We start from the raw sequence: 19,092 nt of genomic DNA, 5'->3' as shown, positions 1-19,092 counted from the left end.
GGTCCTCTTAGCAGTAAGTTTTATATTGTAGAGGTGAACAAGGTATTTTTGTGTAAATCAGTTTACTAAATTGTATTATTTTCAAGCTAGATTGTGATGGTAAGGTTAAGTAAGGCAAATGTAGTATTTTAAAATACATGACGAGGTACAGATTAAAAATCACTTGCTCAGGATTACGTATGTGTGTAGAGTTGTTGATATACTAGGTTCGTGGCCATAATTGTTGTACTGTCTGTTAAAGCTTAATTGAAAACTAATTTAGTCCCACAGTGTACTTCTTATTAATTTACTCACAAATAAGTAAATTTAACTGAAAATACAGATGGTAGTTAAGCAACATTTGAGAAGAAAGGCATGTTTATTCAGGAATTATTGGTAAGATCTATAAAAATACACTTTAAAAAATGTCACACAGAGTGTAATGCCTGCTTTAACTGAGTCGCTTATAATGTTCTTCAGGAAGCATATTAAAATTTCTTTACTCAGCTCACGCTTTCCCTTTCTCATTCTTTCTGCCTCTTGATCTCTTGGTTTTAAAATCTTCCTCCTTATTTTGTAGACACTGCTCTCCTGTTCACTACTTCTTCTCTGTCTTTACGTCTCATCACTGGGCCTCTCTCAGTGTCTGTTTTCCCAACCTTCATCCCAAATTCCAGCTGTATATCTACAACCAGTTGGTCAGGTAACTTTGCACCTTTTTCAGTGCACTCTTTGATAGAGCATGCTCTGTTCTTTTTGTTTGTTTTGTTTGCTTTTTTTTCTCTCTCTCTCTTTTGTTTTTTTTTAACAGCCTGGAGGCCTCTTGTCAAATGTCCCATAAATTTTACCTTTTGTTTCCACATTAATTTGACATGATGATTGCTCAAGAAGTAGAGTGACAGTTCTTGTGCTTTTTAGTGTTTGTGCGATACATGTATGCATTTTTGTTGGTTAGCTACCACTATAGATATAACACTAGTAATGTGAGCAGCCCACATTTTATTTAGTCGTGGCATCTACATTCGAAGATGGTTTATTAGTAGCCTCTAAACTAAGTAATTTTTCCTAACTCAGTAATTTCTCCTAACCCTTTGGGCCTAAGATATCATTGGCTATTTAAGTTCAGAAATCAGGTTAAATTGAGAATTTGATGCATACCTTTACTTAAGTAAATAAATAGGTTTATATGCATAAAACATGGACTGTGGTACTCAATGTTCTCTCCATGAAAAAAAGATTTACCACTTCACATTGCATCTCTTAGGTAATGGAAGAAACAAAATTCATTAGACCTGAAACAAAGCCAGGCAGAACTTTAAAATAAAAGTAAAAAAGGGACATGAACATGTTTTTTGTTTGCTTGCTTGTTTTGGGGCTTTTGGGTTTGTTTTTTATTATTTTTGGTATTTGTTGTTTCGGGTTTTGTGTGTTTTCTGGTCTGAGCCTTCAGAATAAATTCCTTACCTCTTCTGTTATAGAAAAGAATAACCTACAAAAAATGAATATATAAATATGAACATTATCAATTATGGTTGTCTAGATATTCTGAAGGGTTTTTTTTCTCAATATACTGCTATTTTTCCTTTGCTAACTTTACAAACCATTATGAGTAAAACATAAATTCCCTCATTTTCTGAATAAGTTGACTCATGAAAGCTTATATTATCTCAAGCCTTTTTCAGAAAGAAGAGTAGTATGAATGTTCTGCTTTTGCACAGCTTGTTGATAAGGTGGTGAGTGATAGAGCTCTCATAGTGATCTCTGCCTATAGATTTGTTCTCTCAAACTGTTCTTCATGGTGTGACCATAGGTTTCTGACAAAGCGGGAGCAAAAATTAATGCAACGGCGACAACATGCAGAGGAGCTCCTAGAGTGGAAGCGACGTTTAGATGCAGAAGAAGCAGAAATTCGTCAAATGGAAAAACAAGCTTTGGCTGCCTGGGACAAAGAATTAATAAAACCCAAAACTCCTAAGAAAGAACTGGAGGACCAGAGAACAGAACAGAAAGGTAATAAATACTAACTCTGTTCACACTACAAACTAAAGCCTAACATAATTGAAAGATATATTTCATTACTTTTAAAAATGCGAGGCTGGACACAGTGGCTCATGCCTGTAATCCGAAGACTTTGGAAGGCCAAGGCCAGAGGATCGCTTGAGGCCAGGAGTTCAAGACCAGCCTGGATGACATAGCAGACCCCGATTCTACAAAAAATTAAAAAGTTAGCTGGGTATGGTGGTACATACCTATAGTCCTAGTTACTGAGGCGAGAGGCTTGCTTGAGCCCAAGAAGTCAAGGTTACAGAGAGCTGTGATCACCCCACTGTGCTCCAGGCTGTGTGTCAGAGTGAGACTCTGTCTCTAAAAATAAAATAAAATTGTAATTAAAATGCAGATGATTGAGGTGATGCAAATGATGAGAAAGATGATATAACCACAAATGCTGGAGAAATTAGACAAAAAAAAATTGTGGCCAGGCATGGTGGCTCACGACTGTAATCCTTGCACTTTGGGAGGCTGAGGCAGGTGGATTGCCTGAGCTCAGGAGTTCGAGACCAGCCTGAGCAACACAGTGAAACCCCGTCTCTACTAAAATACAAAAGAAATTAGCTGGGTGTGGTGGCACGCACCTGTAATCCCAGCTACTCAGGAGACTGACGCAGGAGAATTGCTTGAACCCAAGAGGTGGAGGTCGCAGTGAGCCGAGATCACACCACTGCACTATAGCCTGGCAACAGCGAGACTCCGTCTCTCAAGAAAAAAAAAAAAAATTGTAATAACTTTATTCCAATACAAACTTGAAAACTTAGAAGAAATGGCTAAATTCTTCTTAAAAATACAACTTACCAAAGCTTACTCAGTAAGATAAGAGAACCCTCCTGATTCTTTCACCAGTAAAGGAATTGTACCCCAGTAACTAGGCATCCTTTTACAAAGACCTCATCCATCTTTACCAGTATACTAGATTAAAAAGGGGGGGGGGGGTGAAACATGGTATTATAATTCTTTTCCATAGAATAAAAAAAGAGACATTTCTCAACTCATTTTATGAGGCTAGTATATAAGTTTGATATTATGTCCATAGAAGGACAGTATCAGAAAACGAAAGGCCAATCTTACCTATCCTGAAGTATGTATTAGCACACCAAGTTCAACTATATATGCAAATCCTAATACTTAATGACAGAGTGGGATTAGCACACATTAAACAGTTGATAATGTGGTGAATTACCTTACCCAGATTAAAGGAGAAGAATTGATCATCTCAATGGATTCAGAAAGGCATTTGATAAAATTTTAAAAGCATTTGTGGGCCAGACTCAGTGACATACGCCTGTAATCCCAACACTTTGGGAGGCTGAGGTGGGTGGATCACTTGAACCCAGGAGTTTGAGACCAGCCTGGGCAACATGGTAAAACCCTGTCTCTACCAAAAGTAAAAAAATTAGTTGAGCATGGTGGCACGCATCTGTGGTCCCAGCTACTCAGGAGGCTGAGACACGAAAATCACCTGAGCCCAGGAGGCAGAGGTTACAGTGAGCTAAGATCATACCACTGCACTCCAACCTGGGTGACAGAGTGAGACTCTGTCTCAAAGAAAAAAAAAATGACTACATAAAAATAAAAAGCATTTGTGATAAAATAAATAAACCTCAGATCAAAGTAGCCGTAGAAAGGAACTTTCTTTACCCGATAAAGGGTGTTAACAAAAACAAAAAACCAAACCTATAATAGATACTTAATGATAAAATACAGAAAGTTCCTTTGGATTTGGAGATAAGACCAGGATGCTTATTTTTAGCTCTGTTCAGCATTGCGTAGAGGTCCTACACAGTACATTTAAGGCTAGAAAAAGAATTAAAAGCTATAAGGAGTGAGAAGAAGCAGAATTCTTGTTACTTACAGTTAATAAAGCTACACACATAGATAATCCAGAATTTACATGTTAATTATTACAATTAATAAGTGAGCTTAACAAGGTTTCTGGTTATAAAATTCATATACAAAATTCAATTGCATGTCTATAGATCAAAAATTGATTAGAAAAATATTTTTTAAAAAAGATACAAATAGAAACAATATATAATAGAAACAAAAAATATGAAGTACCTAGGAATACGTTTAACAAAAAGTGTACAAGATCTTTATATAGAAAAATTTAGAATTTTATTAGGAAACATTAAAGAAAACCAAAACAGCCTTATGCTTTTGTGGCTTATGCCTGTAATCCCAACACTTTAGGAGGCTGAGGCATGCACATTGCTTAAGCTCAAGAGTTCATGACAAGCCTGGGCAACATGACCAAACACTGCCTCTACAGAAATATTAGCCAGGCATGGTGGCACAGGCCTATAGTCCCAGCTACTTAGGAGGCAGAGGCAGGAGGATTGCTTGTTCCTGGGAGGTCGAGGCTGCAGTGAGCCCTGTTCATGCTACTGCACTCCAGCCTGGGTGACAAAGCAAGACCCTGTCTCAAAAAGTAAAAAAAAAAAAAAAAAAAAAAAAAAGCCAAAATAAACGGAACATTATTCCATATTCACAGATTCAGTGTCATAAGATACCAATTCTCCTTAAACTGATCTGTAGATTCAAGACTATTTACATCAGAAACTCAGCAAGGTTTCTTCATAGGAAACCTTTGACGAGCTCATTAAAAAATTTATATGAGGCCGGGCATGGTGGTTCACACCTGTAATCCCAGCACTTTGGGAGGCCGAGGTGGATGGATCACCTGAGGTCAGAGTTGGAGTCAAGCCTGGCCACTATGGTGAAACCCCGTCTCTATTAAAAAGACAAAAATTAGCTGGGTGTGGTGACATGTGCCTGTAATCCCAGCTACTTGGGAGGCTGAGGCAGAAGAATCACTTGAACCCAGGAAGCAGAGGTTACAGTGAGCCGAGATCATGCCACTGCACTCCATCCTGGGCAACAAGAACGGAACGCCATCTAAAAAATATATATATATATATATATTACATGAAAGAACAAAGACCAAAAAGCAAAGACACTAGTAAAGAAGGACCACAAAATGCGGAAACTTACTTTACCATATATCAAGACTTCTAAGTTGTAGTGATTAAAATAATACATTTGCACAGAGAGAGACAAATAGACTGTGAAACAGATAACCCAGAAATAGATCTGTGCATCTGTGGAAGCTATGACTCTCCTGTTTGTGGGAGGCAAAAATGCAACGAGTAATAATATGCTAAAAACAATGTTTATCAGTATAGTTTTCCCATTGACCAAGATTGTATATTTTTTTTCTTGTTTTCGCCCTCTCTTTCTAGAAATAGCAAGTGAAGAGGAATCTCCAGTACCTCTGTACTCTCATCTAAACAGTGAAAGCTCCATTCCAGAAGAATTAGGCAGCCCTGCTGTTGAATATGTACCATCCGAGTCTATTGGACAGGAACAGCCAGGGACTCCAGATCACAGTATACTTACTGAAGAAATGGTTTGTTCACAGGAACTAGAATCTTCTACCTCTCCTAGTAAACATGTAAGTTAATGTGTATTTATATCTTAAAGATTCTCTGGAAAAAAGCTGTCTAAAATGAAAAGAAAGAAAGCTTCTCATTTACAAATATATGAATTTTGGCATTAGTGGAGGTTATAAAATCATTTGCTATCAAGTCTGTTAATATTGAGTGAATAGGAACTTCTAAAGTCTTTATGAAAAACAATTTGTGGAAACAACACAAGTTCTTTCTGAAGTTTGTTTTTTCACATAACAAAAACAGTAAGATCTTAAACCACACCAGAGTACTTTTACTGTAACTGAATTAATAACTTCTGTATAACTCATAGAATAAAAGTAATGGTTTAACCTCTTAAAGGCAGGTCTGAAATAGTTATTGATTTTAAATTAAGATAATGGCCATTATTAGACTAAGATTTTCTACCTTGTCCTTAATTGTGTACTTTATAGAAAAAAAAAAACTAGTTGGTAAAAACTCAAGGTAGAAACTTTACTGTTTTTTTTAAATATAGCAAATAATTAGCATAACAATGTTAAATATTTAGTATGCTGTGGTATACTAAAGTATACACAGACATTGTTAAAGCCTCTTTGTGTTTAAAAAAAGATCTGCCCAAATTCAGAATGGAATATTCTTTGTTAGAGTCTTCCATTTTTATTGTGATGGAAAGAATTAATTTTATTTCCCCATTGAAAAGTCAATCAGGTTCATTTATGTTACAGCACCTAGAAGATCTAGAAGAAAAACATTTTTTTTTCTGAGATGGAGTTTCACTCTTGTTGCCCAGGCTGGAGTGCAATGGCACGATCTCTGCTCACTGCAACCTCCACCTCGTGGGTTTAAGCAATTCTCCTGCCTCAGCCTTCTGAGTAGCTGGGATTACAGGCATGCCCACTATGCCCAGCTAATTTTGTATTTTTAGTAGAGACAGGGTTTCTCCATGTTGGTCAGGCTGGTCTCAAACTCCCGACCTCAGGTGATCCTCCCACCTTGGCCTCCCAAAGTGCTGGGATTACGGGCGTGAGCCACCGTGCCCGGCCAGAAGAACATTTTTTATTCATTGAAGAGCCTATTCAATATTATGTTAAAAAATATTTCAGTGTCCTTGTGCACATACTTGAAATCAGCATTTTTAGGTTATTAAAGGCTTTTAATAATTATGTTAGTGGTCTCTTATTTATTGTATGATAATATTAGACTTATATAGATAATTTACTTGTAGCATTATCTATTATTCTGTAAATTTCTGCCTTCCAGGAACTTACAACCAAACTGTATTTATACAATCTTAAAAGTTTATTAGCTCTTATAAATCAATTACATTCTACCTAGCATCATTATTGATGAGGCTCGGAGTAGCCACGAACTGATTGACTATTAAAAATTAGAGCTTTTTTCACAAGAAAATATATCAAGGAAATCAAAACTAGTATATCTTAAAGTAGTTTTTATAATAAAAGCTAATATTTATTAAGTGTTTATTTACAAAGTATTTACCAAGTGCCTTACATGGATTATCTCATTTAACCCTTGAAAGAATCCTATAGATACTGTTCTAATCCCCAACCTAGGAAATTTGCCCAAAGTCACAGGGATAGTAGCTAGGAATCAAATCAGGCATCTCACTTCCACCTGATGTCAGGGTAGAAATTTTGTCTTTTGTTCTCTTGTGGGCAAACGTCTTATGCTCTGTTTTCTTCTTCCCTTCCTCTCTCCTTTCTGTAAAAGTACGTACTGAGTATTTTCAAAATTAAAAGAATTGGGGGAGGGGTAAATATCACTGACATAATAATCACTTCTAATTGATTGTAAAACTTTTTAAAAGCATGCTCTTTTATAATTTTTTTCTATGTCTTCAAAAAAAAATTGAGGTCTTATCCTTTATATAATTTGTAAACTTTTTTTAAAAATCAGCTTTCCCAGGTTGAATAATTTGTAAACTTTTTTCACTTGGGTCCTAACAGTTATCTTAAATTCTTTGTAAATATTATCTTTATATGGCTAATATCTCAAATTTTAAATAGAATTTTACAATTATATCACAAAATAGTTTCTGTTTGGTTTTCTGTTTGAACAGTCAGTTCCCAAAAGCTGCACATCTGTGTCAAAGCAGGAGTCTAGCAAAGGATGTCATAGGACTGGAGGACAATGTCATCTGCCTATCAAGTCCCATCAGCACTGTTATAGTTGGTCAGATGAGTCATTATCTATGACACAGTCAGGTAAGACTAATCATGAGGAGTTTTTATTTGTGTTGTATTTGAACAACCTCTACTCTAAAAGGCTTCAAGGAGTTTGTTGACTTTAGGAAGCATATGTAGACAGACAGTGGTGGGTTTATGTAGGATTGTGAAGAAGATTAATACCATATTGAGTATTGCCATATTGAATATATTGAGTTAGGCATATTCAGTGTATTGCTTTTTTTTGTTGTTTTCTAAGATGGAGTGTCACTCCGTCACTCAGGCTGGAGTGCAGTGGTGCGATCTTGGCTCACTGCAACCTCCACCTCCCAGGGTCAAGCGATTCTCCTGCCTCAGCCTCCCGAGAAGGTGGGATTACAGGTGCCCATTACCACGCCCGGCTAATTTTTGTATTTTTTTTTTAGTAGAGACGAGGTTTCACCATGTTGGCCAGGCTGGTCTCGAACTTCTGACCTCAGGTGATCTGCCCATCTCAGCTTCCCAAAGTGCTGGGATTACAGGTGTGAGCCACTGTACCCGGCCCAGTGTATTGCTTTTTGAATTCAGTTTTAGTTTTGAGAGTAAACATTTAGTAAAGGAAACATGAAAAATGTTATTCTTTGTTTTTTGTTGTTGTTGTTTTCGTAATTGATTATGTGTTGTACCCTTTTGTTTTCCATGTGTCAGGCAATTATAAATCATGGAATTTTCCTACACCCATATTTACAGTTCTTCTTTCTTCTTTGAGTAACTATATAATATTTCAAAGAGTAGATGTACCGTAATTTATTTAACTGTTTCCCTAGTGATGGCCATTTAGATTTTCTCAAATATTTCACAGTTGCAAATAATGCTATAATAAACATCTTTATGTAAATATTTACACATATATGTAGTCATGCATCACTTAACATCCAGGATATGCTCTGAGAAATGTGTCATTAAGCAATTTCATCATTATGTGAACTTCATAGAATGAACTTAGACAAACCTAGATTGTGTAGCCTTACTGCACTCTCAGGCCATATGGTATAGCCTCTTGCTCCTAGAGTGTAATACCTGTACAGTATATTACTATACTGAATACTATACGCAATTGTAACACAATGTTAAGTATTTGTATATCTAAACATAGAAAAGGTGTAGTAAAAATATTATAATCTTGGGACCACTATCATATATTTATAATATATGATATGTAGTCTGCTATGTAGTCTGTCATTGACCAAAACATCATATGTGGTGCATGACTCGTGTGTGTGTGTGTAATACCATATGTCATTTATATGTGTGTTTATCATATATATGATAAAAATTCTTTTTGTATATTTCAGTGTGGAATAGATTCTTAGGAATAGAATAATTGAGTCAGGCCAGTTGAAGAATGTTGTCTCATATTTCTCTGTGGAAATTTATTAATGTTTTTATATATTTGCTTTTATGTACGTTGGTGAAAAATTGCTTCCAAGAGAATAACTTGTCAGTAGACATAAACTTGAATACTTGGAAACGTGCGTTCTTATCCTGGATCTCTTACTTACTGGTGACTTTTTCAGGTTTCTTTGCCAAAACTGGCTTATCTTTTTCGTTTGTTAGCAATGGAATAATGTTTCAACCATCCTTACATGAGTTATGCACCAAGGATTAATAATAACGTTTGTAAGATCCTGTTTTATTGGTGACGCTTATTTAAGTAAGAATAAATGGTTTTAGAAAAGTAGCTCTGAGGTTTCTAGGCCGGGCGCGGTGGCTCAAGCCTGTAATCCCAGCACTTTGGGAGGCCGAGACGGGCGGATCACGAGGTCAGGAGATCGAAATCATCCTGGCTAACCCGGTGAAACCCCGTCTCTACTAAAACATATGAAAAATTAGCCGGGCGAGGTGGCGGGCGCCTGTAGTCCCAGCTACTCGGGAGACTGAGGCAGGAGAATGGCGTAAACCCAGGAAGCAAAGCTTGCAGTGAGCTGAGATCGCGCCACTGCACTCCAGGCTGGGTGACAGAGTGAGACTCCGTCTCAAAAAAAAAAAAAAAAAAAGATAAGCTCTGAGGTTTCTAAACAACAGATTCACTACCTATTCAAGATGACATTATTTATATTCAGTATTTGTAGAAGTGGCAGATATTAATGTAGTAGAGTTTTAATACCTTTACTTAAATGATGGAGAGTTTTATCAACCAAGCTAATATAATCAGTGTGTGTCAAATAATCAGAAACTCATTTTTTAAAAACAAGTTATTCTAGCAGGTTATTTTGTTTTGAGACAGTCTCTAGCCCTGTCGCCCAAGCTGGAATGTGTGGCATGATCTCAGCTTACTTCAACCTCTGCCTCCTGGGCTTAAATGATCCTCCTGCCTCAGCCTCCTGAGTAGCTGGGACTACAGGCGCATGGTGCCACACCCGGCTAATTTTTGTATTTTTGGTAGAGATGGGGTTTTGCCATGCTGCCTAGGGTAGTCTCGAACTCCTGACCTCATTAGTCTGCCCACCTTGGCCTCCCAAACTGCTGGGATTACAGGCGTGAGCCAGTGCGCCCGGCCTGTGTTTGGTTTCTTTAGTACTTAAAAACATAAACATTTTCCAAGGTCTTTCATCTAAAAACCCCAGGTTTTTCATCACCTGCTATTAAATCTTCAACCATAGATGGTAAATATATTTTTTTATTAGAAAATCACTGCTGGTGTATACAATTTTTTTAAATATTAATTTAAAATAGTTATTTTGGGGGCAAAATTGAAACTAGGCCTGTAAGAATGTAGTGGTCTACAAAATCTTATCAAAATAATAATTTTGGAAGTACATAAGTAAATAATTGAGCCTTGCCTATGCTAAGGGCTCAGTATGATGCCACCACTAATATAAAACAGCCTAACTTTGCTAGTATGCCTTAACTCAGTGTCATAGAAGTGACAGGAACTCACATTTTATTATTTCTTATTCAGATATTTAGACCGACCACACTATTAAAAAGACATTTGTAATCTTTTTGCATTTAAATAACTTCTATAACTAGCTCTTATGCAGTTTGACCTGAAGTAACTGGTAGAATCCTGGTCTTTGACGTAATGTTAAGTCTGAGTCTTAAGATTTGTGTATGATATTATTTCCATTGTAAGACTTTTAAATGTCTCACTCAACATTAGTGTATGAAAATGACACCATTGTGTGATTGGGGGAGGTGTGAGGAACAGTAATTCCTATGCTATGTAATTTCCATGTGTAGTGAAATAAGCAGTGTCTTTAAATGATACCTGTTTGTTTTCATAGCATGTGTATGACACATTATAATGAAATATCCTTTTCATGATGTTGCTATGAGTAGACGTCTTGTATATGTGAACTGTTGGAGAGGAAAGATTTAACTAGCTTCCTTTCATTTATTTTAAATATTTTGAGAGCTTTCAAAGAAAGATTACAGCAGAGTCTATTTCTTTATAATTTCTCTCTTTTTAATGTGATATTAAGCCATCAGCTAATGAATCACAAGCAATTTGAAGTGGTAAAACTCTAGTTTGATTTTAATATGACTTTAAAACTATTAAATTATGTATTAATAACCAAGGCAAGAGACAGTTAAATATGATTATCTTGTCACCAGAAGTAATTTCTTGCAGAATATCCAAATTTCATCAGTCTAAACATTTCTCAATTTCCAGCTGCATGTCTTACCAAGACAGCGTATCTCAAGATTTATTTATAATTTCAAATAGTACAATTAGAAAGTGAAAATAAATAGGAGGAACCAAGCCAAAAATAAAGTGTGTGTGGCAGGGGGGGAAATTATAGGGATGCATTTTAGTAATACATTTTTTTCAGAAGCTCATATTTTAATTATTAGATTGGCTTTATTTAAATGGGATATTACAGCTTTTTATTTAGTAGTTACTGAGTTAACATTATGCTTAAGTCAAAATTATAAATAAAAGATTTTGTATCTCTTTCAGAAACTACATCTGACCAGAGTGACATTGAAGGTAGGATCAGAGCTCTGAAGGATGAATTGCGGAAAAGAAAATCAGTTGTGAACCAGTTGAAGAAGGAACAGAAAAAAAGGCAAAAGGAAAGACTGAAAGCCCAAGAAGCCAGTCTGATCAAGCAGTTAGAGGTTAGACATAGGAAGAAAGGGGTTTAATGTCAAGGCTAATGTGTATGTGACGTCTAAAATGTTTTTAATGTTGTTAATAAAGTAATGGATTAGGATTCTTCATTATTAGTGTGGTGCCACATTTTATTCTCTTAAAAGAAAATCTGAGGGTGTCTAAGGACATTCTTGCTTAAAACATTAAATTTTATTTGTTTTTTATTTTTATTTTTTTTGAGACAGAGTCCCACTCTGTCGCTCAGGCTGGAGTTCAGTGGAGTGATCAGTGGAGCAATTTGTGCTCACTGCAAGCTCCGCCCCCTGGGTTCACACCATTCTTCTGCCTCAGCCTCCTGAGTAGCTGGGACTACAGGCGCCTGCCACCATGCCTGGCTAATTTTTTGTATATTTAGTATACAATACATAGAAACGGGGTTTCATCGTGTTAGCCAGGATGGTCTCGATCTCCTGACCTCGTGATCCACCCACCTCGGCCTCCCAAAGTGCTGGATTACAGGCATGAGCCACCGTGCCCGGCCTAAACATTAAATTTTAAATTTAAATATTAAAATAAGTATTAAAATAAATATTAAAATTGGCTATATATAGTGGTGTGTTCTGAAGTCCCAGATACTCAGGAGGTTGAGGCAGGGGAATTACTTGAAGCCAGGAGTTTGAGGCTGTAGTGCACCATGATTGCACCTGTGAATGGCTACTGCACTGCAGCCTGGGTAACATAGCAAGACCCCCACCTCTAAAAAATAAATATTAAAATAAAGTATTAGATTTTTTTTTTTTTCCTAAATGAGAAAGATTAGGCCTTTGAAAGAAAGATTGGTATCTATACCCTTGTAAGCAGAGAACTACCAGGTAAATAATTTCAGCGTTTGGAATTGTTGCTGCTTCCCTTCCCCAACTTTCTTCTTTCCTCTTCCTTCCCCCTTCCCTTTCCCCTTTTTTTCTCCTTTTCTTTCCTCCTTCCCCTTCCCCTTTCCCTTTTCCCCTTCCCTTCCCCTTTGCCCTTCTCTTCCCTTATTTCACAGAACAGTGTTTCATGCCACACAACTTATTAAATAGTACAACTCTTTGTACTATTTGAATAGATTCTAAATGATAACTTGAATTTTCCCCCAAGCTGTAGCAGCCTTCCTGATTCTGTCCCAGGCTGGGATGTCTTCCTTATTCTGTTTTTCCCTGTCCATTCAGTCACTACTTCTCATGGATTTTTTTATAAAGTTTCTTGTTTGTTCCTTTCTATTCCTACTGCCTCCAGGCTAGTTGGGGCCCTTATGACCTCTTGCCTCTACTGTCTGCGTAGTCTCTTAGATGTTCTGCCTCACACTGCTTTTCTATTACAGACATTCTGCTTTTCTATTACACACATTCTGCCAGCCCCGTGTTCCTAGAACATGACATTCATTGTAGAATCAGACTGAATCTCCTACTTATTGCAAGAATCCCTTCTCATCTCATCCCCAGAGAACATCATTCAACTTCTACCTGAACACTTCCAGTAATAGGAATTTTCAAAATTTCGAGCTAATTGGTTTCCATGTTAAACTCTAAGTGCTCTAAGTATTAGAAGAGCTCTTTGTTGTATTTAGCCAAAATTTCTGTCCTTTCAATTTCCACCTTTTGGTCCTTGTTACATAACAGCAAACACATGCTTCTCCTACCGCTATTAATTTAATCATCAAATATTCAGATGCCTATTTATGTGCCAAGAGCTCAGCTAATTACACATATTTTTCATTTAATCCTCACAACAAGGTGTGAGTATTATTATCCCTCTTTTACAGGTAAGGAAACTGAGTTTCAGTGAGATTAATGATTTATCCAAGGATACACAGCTCATAAATGGTGAAACTAGGATTTTAATCTAGTTCTAATTTTAAATTCTGTGCCTTTACCATTGTATTGTCTTCCACATAGAAAAGAGGCCTGTTAATAGATCTGGAGAAAATAAACATTTAAACAGGTACACAGTACACAGATGGAATAGGGATTGTAACTTACACAATGGTTAGAGTAGGAAAAGTGATTAAGATACAATGACCATACCGGGGAGTTCATGCTGGAAAGAAGTGGAAATAAAATTTAAAAATACAGATTATATTCAGGACCTTAGAAGTAAAACTGATGAATTTGGATTTCATCTTATACGTCAACTAATGAGTCATTGAAGTAACTGTTGGAGATAAAGTACTATTAGAATGAATAGTATTGCTCAAAAATGTTCCTTAATAACTATGTCAGTCAGAAAAGAGCCCTCTAGAGAAGTGCCATATGATCCATCTCTTCCAGCATTCTACTTAATGGCGTAAACAAAGACAAAAGAAAATTCTGTATTTAACTTTTAAAATTACAGTATATGAGAGAGAGATACATAATACATAGCAGTTAATATAAAAAATCTATTGGATTTTATTTGATCACAGATTTAATAAATGGACTGTACTCATAAATGTATAGCTTTCAGATCTTAGTAGTCATAGTCCTCATGGTGTACCTACTGAGCTAGAACACCTAGCTGTGGTGTAGGTTTAATACTAGGAGTTACTTTAACAAAATGTTGACAATTCAGATGAAGGTAACATGGATGATGAGAGTTGTAAAAGTAGTGATTTCAGCCCAGATTTTAGGGATCCGTAGCAGTTGACAAGCATCCATCCATCCATTAGTTCATTCTATAAATATGTATTGATAGGCTTTTGGACCAGACATTGTGAATAGGACATTACGTACCAGACATACAGTTCTGAACAAAACACTAATTTCAAATAGTGAGAGCTGTAAAAGTAAGGACTTCAGCCCAGAAAACTAAAGAATGATAATATGAGATGGAGGGATTCCCTTATATTTCATACAAATTATAAATTAGTAAAGTTTTGTTTACAGAATGGGTAATAACCAGGAAAGTTTTGGTTTTTTTTTCTTTATATTTCTGAACTATCATACTGTCAACTCTACCTTTCTCTTTTTATAATTTGTATCCCTTACTTAGCCCATAAGAAACTTACTGCCATTGAAACTCAGAACAGAATGGCTAACTTCTTAAAAATATCATGAAAGTAATAGTACACTCTTTAGCAAATATAGTCAAAGAAGTTTTTTAATGTGGCAAGGTATGAATTATTGCTTCATCGTATTAAATTTCTGTAGATTCACAATGTTGTTTCTTAATTGATACTGGAATTACAATTATATATCTTGCTTATAGATTATTTTGAGAAGGATGTACAAATAACTATAGAGTTCTGGAGAATGACGCTGAGGGGGCAAGAAGGGAGATTTTATATTGCATCTTCTTTATTGTTTGAGTATTTTACCTTAAAATATACTATTTTATAATTTAAAATAAGTTTTAAAAATTATGCCTAGTGACTCCTCTGATTTTTCTGAACTTAGTCGTATGATGAATTTATTAAGAAAACTGAAGCCGAGCTTAGCCGAGATTTGGAAACATCACCAACAGCCAAGCCTCAGATTAAAACACTCTCCTCAGCTTCTGAAAAACCCAAGATCAAACCCCTCACACCACTACACAGGTAGAAATTTTTGATAACTGTCTATATTCTGCCTTGTTTGGAAAAGGAATAAGGGAATATTTTCAGTAGAAGTTACCTTTTAAGTAACTGAAATTATAGAAGTAAAAATATTATTTTCTATTTTTAGTGTCAGTAAATTCAAACTGTTATGTATTACAATTAAAAATTACATACGTAAGGTATGGATTTTAAAATACATTTTTAATCCTGCAGTCTGATGGGTACAATGAAAATGGTACTTTCCGACATTGCTAGTAGTAGCATAAGTTGATGTGGACCTTTGAAAAAAACAGTTTGGCTATGTTTCAAAAGTCAAAAATAAATCTGTAACCTTTGACCCAGTAATGTATTTCTGGAAGTCTAAATTGAGAAAATGTGGGGTACTGAAAATCTCTATTTGCATGAATATATTTATCAGAACATTCTTTATATAATAAAACATTGAAAACAATTTTTATGTCCAAAAATGGATGAATAACTCAGTAAATGATGGTTCTCTGCAAGTGATGGAATGGTATGCAGTCAGTAAGCAAATACAGAAGATACTAAGTTGCAACATTAGAATATATAATATTGTGTATTAGGAAGTCAGGTTATAATATTTAAACTAAATTTTGAACAAAAAGGTTAGACAGATCAGTTCAATTGAGAAATAGGGGTCATTTCAGAAAGAATGTTATTCATGAATGACTAAAAGCAAAAAAAAAAAAAAAACAGATTGGCATATCATAGAAGCTGAACATAATAGGATATTGCTGGAGTTAGCAGAAGGAACAATAAATAAAAGCCAAACTGAAAACCTTGTACTCATTTGTTCTTAGCAGTTTGTGTTTTACCTTTTAGAAAATGTGGAGCCTTTGAAGGTTTCTTTAAAAAGTATTTTGGGACATTTTTGTTAGAGAGGTATTGCAGGCTCATTACAATTAATTTAGCATTACCTAAATTTGAATCCTGGCTCCATTTCTAGCTAGTTCTGTAACTGTGGACAAGTTATTTAACCCCTCTGTGCTTCAGTTTTTTAATAGGGATTCATACCCTATTAAAAAGGAATAATAATAATACCTGATTAATACACTTGTTATGAGGGTTAAAAGACTTAACAGGGCATAGGACACAGTAAGCATCGTGCATTAGCTGCTGCTATTATTGGTGTTACTATTTCTAGGGAAGCAGTAAAAAGAAAAGAGTTTAAATCATATCATACCTAAGTATCCCAAAATAGCAAATGTCAACAATTAGATATGTTTCCTTCTAGGATTTTTTATGCTCAGATTTTGTGTGTGTTTTTGTTACATATATATTTTTCCATTATATTATGAAGTGTACATTTTAATTTCTACATAATATGTTATTGAATGGCTTTGTAATTTTCTTAAGCTACTGAAGGATTTTAACCAGAGAGTGACACAGTCATATTTGTGTTTACAGAAATCTTTCTGACCACAATATAGAGGAAAGATAGAAAAGAGTAAGCTTGCAAACAGGAAGAAAAATAGTCTGAAGCCAGACCTCAAGTAACCAGTATTAAGAATAGAAAATAGGAGACATATTTTAGGATAGTGAAGGATTAAAAAGAAAAACAAAAAACAAAAAACGTAGACTTGACTAGTTAAAGTGCTAGATGGGGTAGCAGGGCAAGTCTAAGATGAATCCCAGGTTTCTCTTAGGTAGTTGATTGGGTCAAGGTTTCATTAATGTAAATGGAAAAGGTGGTTTTCTGTGGGAGGCTTATGATTTTGGTTTTAAGTGTTAATTTTAAGTGCCTGTTGTTTAAGTGAAACTATGTGGAAAGTTAACAGGGTTAGAAATATGAGGATGATAAGCACATAGATAGTGGTTGAAGCCATAAATCACCCAGAGGAGATAGCATTCAGAGGGAATAAATGGGAGCCAGGTACTCAAGATGATAAAATAGCAACATTTTAGGGCATTATAAAAAGGTAGGAAGTAAAAGCCAAGTATTACAGTTTAGCAAATGAAGTCAAGAAAATAAAGAGAGTGAATGTAGCCTCTTCTGTTATCTATAAAGAACAAGAGAGGGCAGTAATAGGGAGTGGTTTGAACAAATAGCTTTGAACAAATGAGAGAGAGACAACTTTTCATCCTGCAGACAGGAGGAAAGGCAGTTAGGATGGCTGTGAATATGGATAAACTTGTAGGTAAAAGTTTGAAGGTAAAGTTCATGCCTGATGGCCTCTGTTTTTGTCATCTAGTGACAAAGGCAAGCTCATTTAGTGAGAGTGATGAGAATTAGAAATAGGCTTGATGAAAGTGGCATAGATTGACATACCTACTGTGGAGAAGAGGAAAGAAGCAGTTGTCTAAGAATGTTTGCTTTTTGTTACCAGTTATTATAGTAATATATTTATTTCTGCTCATTAATTTTTATACGTCAGATCTGAAACGGCAAAGAATTGGAAATCACTGACAGACTCAGAACGTTCTAGAGGATCCCTGGAGTCTATTGCTGAACATGTTGGTATGTAACTAGAAAAAATAATTAACTTGTAGCTACATAGTCTAAGGATTTATGCAGAGGCCTACAAAATTCTACCTCTATAGCTTTTTTATTAAAAAGTGAATTTCTTAATTACATTATTTAACATTTTAAAGTTACTTTTATATTTTAAAGTGATTTATTGGCTACGTGTAAATTATATGAATCCTTTTTGTTTGTTTGGTTTGGTTTTTTGGGTTTTTTTTTTTGTTGTTTGAGACAGGGTCTCACTCTTATCACCCAAGCTGGAGTACAATGGCATGATCATAGCTTACTGCAGCCTTGACCTTCTGGGCTCAAGCAGTCCTCCCATCCTAGCCTCCCAAGTAACCAGGACCAGGATCACAGGCACATGCCACCACACCCAGCTCATCTGTTTTTTTTTTTTTAAGAGATGGATGTCTCACTATTGTTGCCCAGGCTGGTCTCGAACTCTTGGGCTCAAGAGTCTCTTGGTCTCAAACTCTTGGTGAGTCCTCCCACCTCAGCCTGGTTGAAAATTACCAGCACTTCAGCCACAGTGCCGAGATTACAGGCATGAACCACCACACTCAGCTGAATCAGTCTTTATTGTTCAAAATTTATTAGAAAAACCAAAGCATAATGATTAAATAGCTGAGTATATCATCAACATCTCTAAATTTCCCCTAACCAGATTTTTTATCTGGTTATGTATATTTTCAGCCTAACTGTTTCTCAGGTAAATAGCTGTATACATTTTTTCAGTTTAACCAAAAGAAAGTTGTAGGCTAGGTGCAGCAGCTCACGCCTATAATCCCCACACTTTGAGAGGCTGAAGTAGGCAGATCACTTGAGCTCAGGAGTTTGAGACCAGCCTGGGCAGTCTGGTGAAACTCCATCTCTACAAAAAATACAAAATTAGCTGGGCATGGTGGTGCACATGTATAGTCCCAGCTATTTGTGGGGCTGAGGCAGGAAGATCACTTACACCCAAAAAGTCCCAAGAAGTGAGTTGTGATCAGCCACTGCACTCCAGCTTGGGTGACAAAGTGAGGCACTATCTCAAAAAAATAAAATGCAATTCAGTGAGAAAATAAAACTGAGGCGCAAAGAAACATCAGTGACAAAAGAGAGATTTGGCTAGGCACAGTGGCTTGTGCCTATAATCCCAGGTACTTAGGAGGCTGAGGCTAAGGATTGCTTGAGCCCAGGTTCAAGGCTACGCAGAGCTGTGACCACTGCACTCCAGCTTAGGTGACAGAGCAAGATTCTTGCTCTTAAAAAAAAAAAAAAAAAAAAGATATTTGAATTTAACACTTTTAACTCTTGGTTTGTTAGCTCATTATATTGTACTTTGA

At 35.9% G+C, this 19,092-nt stretch overlaps 1 protein-coding gene across 6 annotated transcripts in view; it reads left to right on the top strand.

Annotated features, from left to right (window-relative positions):
* Nucleotides 1-19,092, top strand: part of CEP350 (centrosomal protein 350) — a 157,875-nt gene that overhangs the window by 116,316 nt on the left and 22,467 nt on the right. For all 6 annotated transcript variants that reach the window (XM_073011726.1, XM_073011725.1, XM_073011724.1 and 3 more), the window contains 6 exons: nucleotides 1,790-1,989; nucleotides 5,274-5,485; nucleotides 7,543-7,687; nucleotides 11,592-11,752; nucleotides 15,137-15,276; nucleotides 17,673-17,755. In XM_073011726.1, coding sequence (XP_072867827.1) covers nucleotides 1,790-1,989; nucleotides 5,274-5,485; nucleotides 7,543-7,687; nucleotides 11,592-11,752; nucleotides 15,137-15,276; nucleotides 17,673-17,755 — 941 coding nt within the window. The remainder of the gene's footprint in view (nucleotides 1-1,789; nucleotides 1,990-5,273; nucleotides 5,486-7,542; nucleotides 7,688-11,591; nucleotides 11,753-15,136; nucleotides 15,277-17,672; nucleotides 17,756-19,092) is intronic.

This window comes from Chlorocebus sabaeus, chromosome 25 (assembly GCF_047675955.1).
Source record: "Chlorocebus sabaeus isolate Y175 chromosome 25, mChlSab1.0.hap1, whole genome shotgun sequence".
NCBI lineage: Eukaryota > Metazoa > Chordata > Mammalia > Primates > Cercopithecidae > Chlorocebus > Chlorocebus sabaeus.
This window is presented reverse-complemented; position numbering and strand designations above follow the sequence as displayed.